The sequence below is a fragment of the Geospiza fortis genome, unplaced genomic scaffold, assembly GCF_000277835.1.
Source record: "Geospiza fortis unplaced genomic scaffold, GeoFor_1.0 scaffold1212, whole genome shotgun sequence".
In the NCBI taxonomy this organism is placed as follows: Eukaryota; Metazoa; Chordata; class Aves; order Passeriformes; family Thraupidae; genus Geospiza; species Geospiza fortis.
The window spans coordinates 102,174-112,668 of NW_005054626.1; the positions used below are offsets into that span (position 1 = coordinate 102,174).

The window sequence follows — 10,495 nt, forward strand, 5'->3', positions numbered from 1 at the left end:
CCCTGTCCCGCACTCACCATGGTCCCGCCGTGCCCTCAGCCCCTCGGTCCCTGTCCCGCACTCCCCATGATCCCGCCATGCCCTCAGTCCCGCACTCACCATGGTCCCGCCGTGCCCTCAGCCCCTGTCCCGCACTCACCATGGTCCCGCCGTGCCCTCAGCCCCTCGCTCCCGCCGAACGCGCCGCGCACGCAGCAGCTCCAAGCCCCGGAACTGAACCCGGCCCGCTCCCCAGTGCGCCTGCGCGCTCCGCTCACGCAGGATTGGGTGACCCCGCTTGGCGCATGCGCGCTGCTGGGGTTGGCGGGGCCGGGATGAGCCGGGAGGGCCGTGGTGCGGGGGGACCTTGGGGACACCGCAGTGACACCGCAGTGCCACCCCTGCCACGGCACCGGCACCGACACCGGCCACTGCTGCCCCGGGCTGCTCCCAGCCCCATCCACCCTGCCCTGGCACACTGCCAGGGATCCTGGGGCAGCCACAGCTTCTCTGGGCACCCCGTGACAGGGCCTGCCCACCCTTCACATGCAAAGAAGCTCCTTCCAATACCTGATCTGAATTTCCCCTTTCTGTTTGTACCCAGTGCCCCTTGTCCGGTCACTCAATTCCCGACGAACAGTCCTTCTCTTAACCACTTCATGAGTTTGCCATAGGGAATGAGATGCCTCAGTATTAGTGAAAAAGATCAACATGAAACACATGAAGAATTGATTTTCCCATGTCCCACAATGTATGAAATCACCACTTGCTTGTCCAGCTCCTGTTCACTTGGGAAAACTGACTGAACAGCAGCATCAATGTTCTCACAGAAAGATGACCAAGGAATAGACATCTCCTCCTTTTGAAGTAATTTTCTCCTTCTGGAACTTACAGCCTAGGTTGTGTTCCTCAGCTTTTAAATCTTGTTTTCTTTATATAAAACCACGGATTTTTTTAGAGGAAAACATCACTTTGTAGCTGTCACTTAAGTCCCAAAGACTTCCATGTCTTTGTAATCAGAGAGGTCCAAACTGTACTCCTGTTTAACCGAGGTAATTGTATGCAAAGATTTAATTTGTCCCACTATCAGGCTGAACCACCATGTGCTGTGTACCTGCACTACCCCAGGAGAACCCAGACACTTCACTGCTGCTTCCAAACTTACCAGGAATGCTACCCTGACAGTAACTTTAATGATAACAGAGCTACAAGTGCCAGTGCCAATTCAGCTGTCTCCAGCACAGCTGCAGATGCCAATCTGGCACATCTGTAGGGACAGACACCACAGCCCCCTTCTCACTGCTACAGCCCCCACAGCCTTTGGGACTGGAAAGGAAAACCTTTAGAGTGACAATTCAAACATGAGTCCAGCACACCATCCCTGCCCCTAACTGCAGATTCCAGGGATCTGCCAGAGCTGGAGCACAGGCAGCAGCTCAGACACCCCAGCCAAAGCCCAGGCGTGAGCACCCCCCTTCTGCAGCTGCCTCAGGGCGAAGCACTGCTCAGCCCAGAGCCCCTGCACACTGACTTTACTCACTGAGGGCATGTGAAGAGCCTCTCCTTATCAGCTCCTTTCTGGTCACTGACCCCCAGTGAGCCAGCACAGGGACAGGGCAAGTGCAGTTGCTTTAGGTTCTCAGAGCCACTGTGGCAGCTCAAACACCCTCTGACCTACTCAGAGAGTTTGGAACTGCACCTCCAGCAGCCTCCTCCTTCAGTGGTTTTTCCACTAAGTGCTTGAAGTGCCTCAGCACAGATGTAATCAGCCCCCATCCAGCCCCCACTCCCATGAACATGTGCAGACAGGACCTCAACATGAGACAGTAGAAAAGAAAAGGCCAAGCTGAACCTCCACATACCCCTTTTAATATGTTGTTTTGCACTGTGTACAGGAAAACCAAAAATAAACAAAAGGAACTTTAGCCAAACTCCCCTTCCTCCTCCAGCTTTATTGATAGTTAAAATTACATTTTCTATGTTCTAGGACTTCAATTGCTCTTACCATCTTACTTTAAAAACCGATTACAAGCAAATGAAACTCAGTTGTCTAAGTGATATAGTATACAAAAATAACATCTTGATTTCTGTGAAAATGCATTTATTTGCAACTCCTGAATAGCTCCAAATTGTTTATGCTATGAGCACTGATGTCTGGGTTTCAGATTGACTTTGAGATATTTATTCAAAAGCTTCCCATTGCATTCTGTATCTCCAACATTAACATTCACTGACTGAATTACTGTTACTTTTAGATTTATTTCAGATTTCTCTCTCTCTCTCATGGCCATTAACAGGCATGTGCATCTTGTTTGTTTACTCCCACTCAGCTATATGCTCTAGGTAGGGCCTGATGCAGATATCACTTGGTGTTAACAGCTACTGAGGTCAGACAATCCAAGGCCATTGTAATAAAATAAAAGTTATGAGGAAGTTTAGACACTTCCAGAATTTCATTCCTCCTGCATAGGATCACTTCCCTGTAACCCAGAGAGGGTTTTTGCTGGTCTGACTCAACTCTTCCCACTCATCAATCCCTATTCACCAGTGGCACGGAAAGGGGGTTCTTTAACAAAGCATTATACATAACACCTCTACCAAACTAAACATAAACATTTTTGTAGTTAAATGCAGAAAGTTGATTTTTCCACCCCTTTCCTCCTTTTACACGGCAAGTAAAGCTCACTGGCCTGGGAGTAGCCTCTATCTGCCAACCTTTGGCCAGTGAAGAGGATTCAGAGAAAAATAATACAACCATCAATCAGAAAAAGGAGGGGCGACAAAGGAAAATAATTAGGCTGTAGCTTCAATTGTGCATTCCCGTGCAAGGTGCCCTGACTCGCCGCAGCGGTAGCAGTTGACTTCGCTGGTCTTGCTGCAGTTGATGGCTACATGGCCAGTTTCACCACACCTGCAAAAGCAAAGGTTCTGTCAGAACAGCCACAACACGCACAGGAGCAATCCTACTCTGCCCAGGACATTGTCTACTTCAGCTTCATGCAACCCTAGTCCTGCATTCAAGGCTTCTGTTCCAGAACTCTCTGACATGAATCATGTTTGTCTTGCAGAGTCATGAACTGCTCCCGAATGATCAACTCCCATTAATCACTCTATGTGCCACAATCACTGTACATCAGCTTTGTGGGTTTGCAGGGTTTTTTCCCAATTGTGTCCTGGGTGCTTTTGCCTGTTCCCAATGCTTATGGATGCTTGCAGTTTAGCCTTGTTTTGAGAATAATTAGTTTTAATTCAAATACACCATGTTCTCTCTCCTTCCTCCACAGAAGGGAATGTTGGTGGGGGTGAAGAATACTGCTTTCAGGAACGTGCTGTTTCTGGTATAGCTGCATTCAAAAACCAGACAACACTCTGAAGAAGATGACATTTCAAACCAATTTAACACCCACTTCTATTCACTGTTCCCATAAGCAAAGCATCTTCAGTGTGCTCCTGCAGGGTCTGGCTGTGCCAGTCAGCTGGGCAGCACAGCTGGGGTTTGTTAGCTCTGGCAGAAGACACAGGGTGCCCACCTCTGCTACAGCCAAGTGCCTCCTGCCACCTTCTGCAAAAGGACACGACCCTTTCTGCACAGCTCCAGTGACAGAGCACCTGCACTGGGTGGCCAGCTAGAGACACATCATGGAATCTGTACTCCACCTTCCTAGTAGGTGTTTAAGCCTTAGTTCTGAACAACAGTAGGTAACTGTTCAAACAAACTGTATTTGCTAACCAAAACCAGACACAGAACACATCCAGCCCAAGAGGTGCATCTCACAGCTGCCTCCTGTCAGTCCTTACCTATAGCATTTCACTTTGGTGCAGTCTTTTTGAATGTGCCCAAACTCTCCACAAGAATAGCACTTCTGCTCGTCTGCGTGGTCGCAGTCGCGGGCCAGGTGGCCGGGCTTGCCACAGTTGTAGCAGCACTGCTCCCTCTCCCTCTTGGGCTCCTTGCAGTCCTTCGCAATGTGGCCACCTCTACCGCAGTTATAGCAGGCTTCCACAATAAGAAAAACATACCAAACAAGACTATAAAACCTTGGTAGCGCGAGGGGCAGCATGCTGTGAACAGGGCACGCGCACTGCTTGTTCCCAGGGAACCCCAGCACCCTTCTCTTCAGCCACAGAGCTCTCTCTGCCTGTGGCACTGAAGAGATGGAATATTTAGTGATACTTACCATCCTCCTGAAGGTCACAGTCCTTGGCAAGATGGCCAGACTCACCACAGCGGTAACAGATATCCGGCAGAGACGAAGACATGAACTGGAAGCCTGCTTAAAATGGGTAAAAGAAAATAAATGGAAGTTAGTATTACATTCAGAATACTTTTAAGAATCAATCACAAACTGAACTGACAAGTTTGCTTCACTCTCAGAGCCCCCAGCCAAACTCTTAGGTAGAGGCAAGTTTCCGTGGTTCTTATTACCAATTAGATTCTCAGCTTCTTCACTGGGGTCTGGCAGAGCCTGGCACTGCACACAGCAGGCAGCTGGAGCTCTGCTGTGCAGAGAAACAGAAGGGCACAGCCCCTGTACACTCACCTCTGCCACGGCTCCTCATGCCACGGCCACGGCCCATCCCAGTGGGGCACTCCCGGGCCCAGTGCCCAGTACGGCCACACTTGAAGCACTCGTTGCTGCTCATGGCTGCAGATCACCTGTCTGAACAAGAAGGACATTTCTGAGCACCTTCTGCTCCCCCAGCCCAAGGCTACATTAAAATGAGAGATTCAGAGGATTCCCAGCCCCTCAGCAAAGGCAGTGCAAACCACACAGAACTTCCAGCTAAGTCAGTACTTTCCTGTACAGTATCTGATCATGACCACTGAAACCACTGCAGAGGATACAAGTTTGCCTCCACTTTGTCTGTTCAAAGCTGTCTTACTCAAAGCAATGTGCTATGTAACTTTTTCTCTAAGTATTTTGTAGCCACCCTTGACTTCAAGAAATTCCAAAATGTTCAGAGAGTGGGAAAAAGAGAAGGGAATCCCTTTAACTGTTGTAGTAGCAGCCTTAATATCATTATCCCTTTCAGTAAAGCACCTTCTTCCTTGTTGCTGAGAGTTAAACTCATAAGCCAGAAACTTAATCTCTACAAGTTATTTCCTCCTCGTAGTTGTTACATTTTCTTTTGAAGGATCTGCCTGGCAGCTACTACCTTTAGTGACTGGAAGCCAAGAATAGGCAGTATTAAACAGAAAGCATTCAAAAGCCCTTTAGCTTAACATTTGAAGACTTTAGGTCTTTTAGGACCTAAGCATCAGTTTAACTCTGAAAAGCAAAAGTACAACTTGTAATTAACCTTAAGCTCAGGATGCACATTCCAATCCAGGCATACATGAAAGAAAATGTTTTAAAATGTTAAGACAGCAGATACTTGCTAACTATGTAGAATGCTAACGGGGCAAAACATCCTTAGAACGCTGTGGAAGCATCAGACAGGCAGTTCTGACAGCCCAAACTGGGAGTGGAGCATGAGCAGAGCCAGCCTGCACAGCCCCCAATGGACAGGGCAGGTTCCAGACTGTGCTCACACTGCCACACCTCTCCTGAGCTGCAGGACACTCACACAACACCTCCAGAGCCAGAAAGAAAAGAACAAGGAAGTTACACATTTAAACTGAAGTCTCTTTTAAAGTGTGCTTGAAGACAAGTTTAAAGTACACTGGTCTAAAAACATGCATGTCAAGATTTGTTTTGATGATGTCTCCTGAAGTTTTAATACCTCCCATACGCTCTCCCAACTCATTATTCTTTACCCAACAGAAGTAGAACCATTATCTGGCATGTTTCACAGTTTACCTGATCCCTCTTCAAGGTAATCCCCCTGTAACCCTGCAGTTTATTCACGTAACAGAATGATTCCCCTGCTCCCAGACCTCCAGCATCCCAGATTACAGGAAAATCCCACAAGCTGAGTCTTAAAGAAAGCCACTACAAGAGCAGTAGAACAACACATGACCTCCAGAAGGAACCAGAATTAGCTCTTAAATACAGAGTGTGCATCTAACCATGAACTGTCATTTAGCTATTTCCAAAGTACCTCAATGTTTCACAAATTTAGTGTGGCTTTTTGTCCACTACTCCCTCAAAACAGTTCCTCTCTCTGATGGTCTTCTGCACAGCAATGGTTATCCCAACCACAGTAAATGGTGAGAATTTAAAATATAAGAGGTCCATACTCTCCAGCATGTCATTTCTGTAATCCCACATCTAACTTCCAGCTGGACCAGATGATGGATTTTGCCCTCAAAATGAAAGATGGCCAGGTTAGGGTTAGGAGTGAAAAGCTGCAAGAAGACCACAGACACATCTAAACAAAGTTAAAACAACTGGTTGTTGGAGCACTTAAGAGAGATTCACTTATTTCACACATAACTCTGTGTTCTCTGCTTCATTTCAGTGTTCAAGATTTCCAGCACCCTCTGAGGCCAGCCAGGCTGAGCCCTGCCTGCTCTGCTGGCAGCAGCTGGCACTCCCTGTGCCTCTGTTTATCCCTGCTTTCATAGCAACCCTGTTGACACTGCAGAACAGGAAAAACACAGCACAGCCAACTGCACGAGCTGGGCTCAGGCACCACAGTGGATGCTGCTTCTCATCTGCAAGAGGGCCAAGATGGGGTCTCTGAAATTTAAATATATATAGTCTTCGCTTCATTACAACAGTCCTCACATTAAAGCATTTTCAAACAGCAACATAAAATCTATTAAAAAGAGCAAAATAATAGGCACCAGCTGTAAGAGACCTGCAGCACATGTGAAGAGGCTTCACTCCCAAGCACGAAGCCGAGACTCCAGCACGAGGTGACAGACTGGGACCTGCTGGCAGTGCCCCACAGGAAGCACTGACAGAACCAGCCAGGTTAACTAACACATGGCAGAAGATAAATGTGTGGCAGGGGAGCCAGCCCTGCCCCAGATACACAGTGGGCAGCTTTTAGATCAAGATTAATGGCAACCTACAGCTAGTCTGTCCTTCTGCCAGTGTGGGTCAGCAGCTGCAGGAGGGACAAAAGCTCACTCCTCACTGCCCCAAAGAAATGTCAATACACAAGTTTTACATCTGATTCAGAGCTTTTTTCCCTTTTTTAACTGCCCCTTCAAAAGGAAAACCTCAAGTTTCTCTTCCTCTGCTATACAGCAAATTGGTAAAGATTACACAAACTGAAGCAGAAATCTAAAGCCAAACACCAGTCTCTGTGCAAGGATCCTTCCAGACTGAGATTAATTTAAACACCTCTCTCTTCAAGGGCCCCTCTGCCTACCCTGAGCTCAACAGCAGTGCAAGGTTACAGCTGCCATACAAAGGTGATTACAGAGCAGGCTGCTCCATCCTCAGATCCCTTAAACACATCCAAACAGTTTGCCTGCAGTTTCTCTCCACCAGTATTTTCATGTTAAACTTCTGCATCCTTCCTGTAAGGGATGTGGAACTGCAAACGGGCTCACCAATGAGAGGTGGCTGCAGCTGACACTGGTTTTATTTGCCTGCATCCTAACAAGCCTCACACAGGACAGAATCCCCCAGCAGTGTGAACTGTAAGGAGTCAGTTTTCAGAGAAAGCCAACAGCCACCTTCAAGGAGCAACATCCAGAAAAGGCTGGTTCAGAAGACAAGCCCTTAAATGGAGAGTCTCCAAGCACTCTGGACATCATTACAGTTTTCAGTTACTTCCAAGAGAAAAAAATGAGCACAGTAAAACCACCCAAGTTCAAACACTTCTCTGTGAGTCAATACCCCTCCATTTTGTCATCACAGGCAAGTTTCCAGCAGTTCCTTTTATCTATCAAGGCCACCTTAAGTAAGGCTTCTGTAAGAAAGCTACCTAAGTCTTCTTGGAAAGTTTTCAGTCCCAGCTATCACTGTTTTGCACAGCTCAGATGTGTTACACAAAGCAGCCTGTCCTGTCTGTCCATGTGTCATCATCTCCTCCCTTCTTACATACCAGAACCAGATTTTTACCTCACCAGGGCAGGAAAAGTGGTAAGGGAAAAGAAATTACAACTACAGCCTCATCTAGCATTTCTGAGACAGGCCAAATTCTGCAAGATACAGCAAGGCACTGCCTCCTGGATTAGCTCCCAAAACTCCTCCAGAAACTGAGGTCTAGTTGTGCTTTCTCACCTCAAACCTTACCTTTCTAGAGAAGGGAGAAGGCAGTTATTTACCCAAACTCCTCCTAAAGAGGTAAACGCCTCTTAGTACGTTTAGGTAAACTCTTCCTAAACTCCTCCTCCTCTGTAACTGCAGCTGGAAGCTGAAACATTGTTAAGAATGAATTTTAGACCTTGTTCTGTGTGGTGGCCATACTGCTAAACAGCAGGGGCTGATGACAAAGATCCCTGTGGCACCACAGCACTTCCTAGGACACAGCTGAAGTTTTTGAGTGCAACTTGAGTACCAAACTTTAAAGTGAGACTTTCTTGATGATTCTGCTAGTTGTAGGAGACACCTCTGATACAAGAAGTTTCCTGTGTTTTTCTGTGGCTTTGCAGTTAATACATATTCAAGACTCTCAGAACAGGAGAGGTGCTATTAATCTTCAGCCTTCAAGCAGGAGATTCAGCAATATTCAGCTCTGTTTTAGTAGCCCCTTTAGACCTGATGATGTAAAACACTGCCACAAAGCTCCACTGTAACATTCCTCATTTTAGATGGCTTTTAACCTAGATGCCCTCCAAAGAAATTGTTTTAACAAACTAAAATACAACTAACTTGGGCTCCTCATAGCAAAAAGGAAGCTGAGCTTCACCTCTGAGATTACTCAGGACTGTTCTGGATACCAGCAGCTCCTTAGGATCCAACGGCCCAAGAGAACAGGGGCAGTTCTCTTCCCTCTACTTCAGTGCTTCTGACCTACAAACAGCACCTGCAGCCACTACCAGCAGGACTTCACTCCTTCAGCCACAGCACAGAGCAGAGAAAGCCCCTGCTCCAGCCAGGCAGCTCCAGCAGAGGGAAATCAGCAGGGCCTTCCCAGGCTGCTGTGAGCAACCCACAGCACCACACCTGAATTGGACAAGCCAGAGCCCACATGATGAAACCCCAACGTGACAGGAAGCACAGCCCTGCCGTCCTCTGGAGCACTGAATAGGCAGAACAGCCTGCTAATCACAAGCTAGCATTTAGTTTCAAAGGAGAAGTCAAAGCATCACTCATTTTACAAGAAATACCACCTGTGAGTTTTTATTTCCTAAGCAACATGTTATAAGAATTCCTGGACACATGACCGTGACCAAAGCCACTCGTATTCAGCAGTTTATTTCCACACTGCAACCTGAAAACCTGCTACAGCAGAGTTAGTGATGCTCCTGTCTCTCCCTCTTCTGTTCTCACTAGAACAAGATACAAAATTAAGTATTCTGACCAGCAGGTAATAACACCCCAATTCTGAAATAAACTAGTCTGAAAATTCAAGGAAACCTGCTGAAGTGAAAAGCTAATCCCTATGCTCCATTTAGGACCCCTCAATTCATTTCACAGCCAGGCTGACCCAGGACTGCTGAACATTAACCAAGACTCAAGAGGGGACAGAAATCAGGCCAAAAGGACATCATGACTCCACTTAGACAAGTAATTCTCAGATATCTCTGTTGACACAAACAAGAAAGAGAACAAAAGTTCATCAAGGAGTGACTCAGTAGCACTTTCTGCCTATCCATACTAGTTAATATGGAAAGGGCTAAACCCTATTGAACAAATATGCACATTTTACCATATTCCCCTTTAATTTTTATGTCTATCTGTATGAAATTTATAATTTAAACACCACGAGCAACATGTGAGACTTTAAAAATAACATTCAGCCCAGACATTAACAAAGTTAGTTGAAATGGCAGGTTAAACCTGTAACTCTCAGGACTGCTGCACAGCTCTAGTGAACCCATTTAACCTCTTCCCTTTGAGGACGGAGGCAGGATTGCTGCTTTAGGCAAGTGTGCACTGAAGAAGGAAACGCGGGCTAGGCAACCCCAATGCTGCGTGGCGATGGGATCACGTTGAGTGCACACAGGAAATCAGAACTCCCAATTAGATTTAATAAACGTTGTGACAATGCCGGCTCCTGAATGACTAACAGCGGTTACTTGAGAACTACGCCAGACAGGACCTCAAATAAAAGGCCGCCCCGCAGCCCGCGATCTGCAGATGGCACAGACTGTTTTTCCTATCCATTTATAGGTCACATTTGGATTTAGAGCAGGCCACCATCCGTGCCTGTGGCAGGAGCAAACAGTTGCGACACCTCGACCCTCCGCTCTCCGGCAGCGCCCCACACGTGGGGAACCACGTGGTGCGCGGGCCGCGGCCCCGCCGACGGGACTTCAGCGGGGACTCAAAATTAAATTTAGAAAAAAAAGGAAAAATAACAATTTAGTGAAGAAAATATTTAATTCCAGCCCGTTCTCCGCAGTCCCCAGACTCACAGGACGTTCTTTTCCCCAAACTCGCTGGCTCACGGGCGGGCCGGCCGGGCTCCCCCTCCCCACGCCCTGCCGGCCACGTGCAGCGCTGCCCCG

The 10,495-nt window shown here is 47.3% G+C and overlaps 2 protein-coding genes across 5 annotated transcripts in view; both read right to left on the reverse strand.

Moving 5' to 3' along the window:
• The window catches only part of ISY1 (ISY1 splicing factor homolog), a 6,428-nt gene extending 6,194 nt beyond the window's left edge, over window positions 1–234 (reverse strand). The window contains exon 1 of the mRNA XM_031064773.1: window positions 140–234. Coding sequence (XP_030920633.1) covers window positions 140–142 — 3 coding nt within the window. The 5' untranslated portion in view covers window positions 143–234. The remainder of the gene's footprint in view (window positions 1–139) is intronic.
• Window positions 235–1,826: 1,592 nt separating this feature from the next.
• On the reverse strand, window positions 1,827–4,661 carry CNBP (CCHC-type zinc finger nucleic acid binding protein). Of its 4 annotated transcripts, none has more exons than XM_031064772.1 (4): window positions 4,521–4,661; window positions 4,158–4,250; window positions 3,778–3,979; window positions 1,827–2,890 (listed from the first exon to the last, which is right to left on the reverse strand). In XM_031064772.1, the coding sequence occupies exons 1-4, from the start codon at window positions 4,621–4,623 to the stop codon at window positions 2,773–2,775; spliced, it is 516 nt and encodes a 171-aa protein (XP_030920632.1). In that variant the 5' UTR covers window positions 4,624–4,661; the 3' UTR covers window positions 1,827–2,772. The 4 variants fall into 4 exon arrangements, with proteins under 4 accessions (XP_030920632.1, XP_030920631.1, XP_005430466.1 ...); XM_031064771.1 differs by having other exon boundaries at window positions 4,158–4,253; XM_005430409.3 differs by having other exon boundaries at window positions 3,778–3,976; window positions 4,521–4,643.
• Between the last annotated feature and the right edge of the window lie 5,834 nt (window positions 4,662–10,495).

Coding starts and splice junctions, on each gene's coding strand:
- CNBP (XM_031064771.1), bottom strand. CDS start 4,623: ATGAGCAGCAACGAGTGCTTCAAGTGTGGCCGTACTGGGCACTGGGCC. Junction 4,254..4,520: donor CATGAGGAGCCGTGGCAGAG/GTGAGTGTACAG, acceptor ACCCATTTTAAG/CAGGCTTCCAGTTCATGTCT. Junction 2,891..3,777: donor ACCAAAGTGAAATGCTATAG/GTAAGGACTGAC, acceptor TTGCTTTTGCAG/GTGTGGTGAAACTGGCCATG.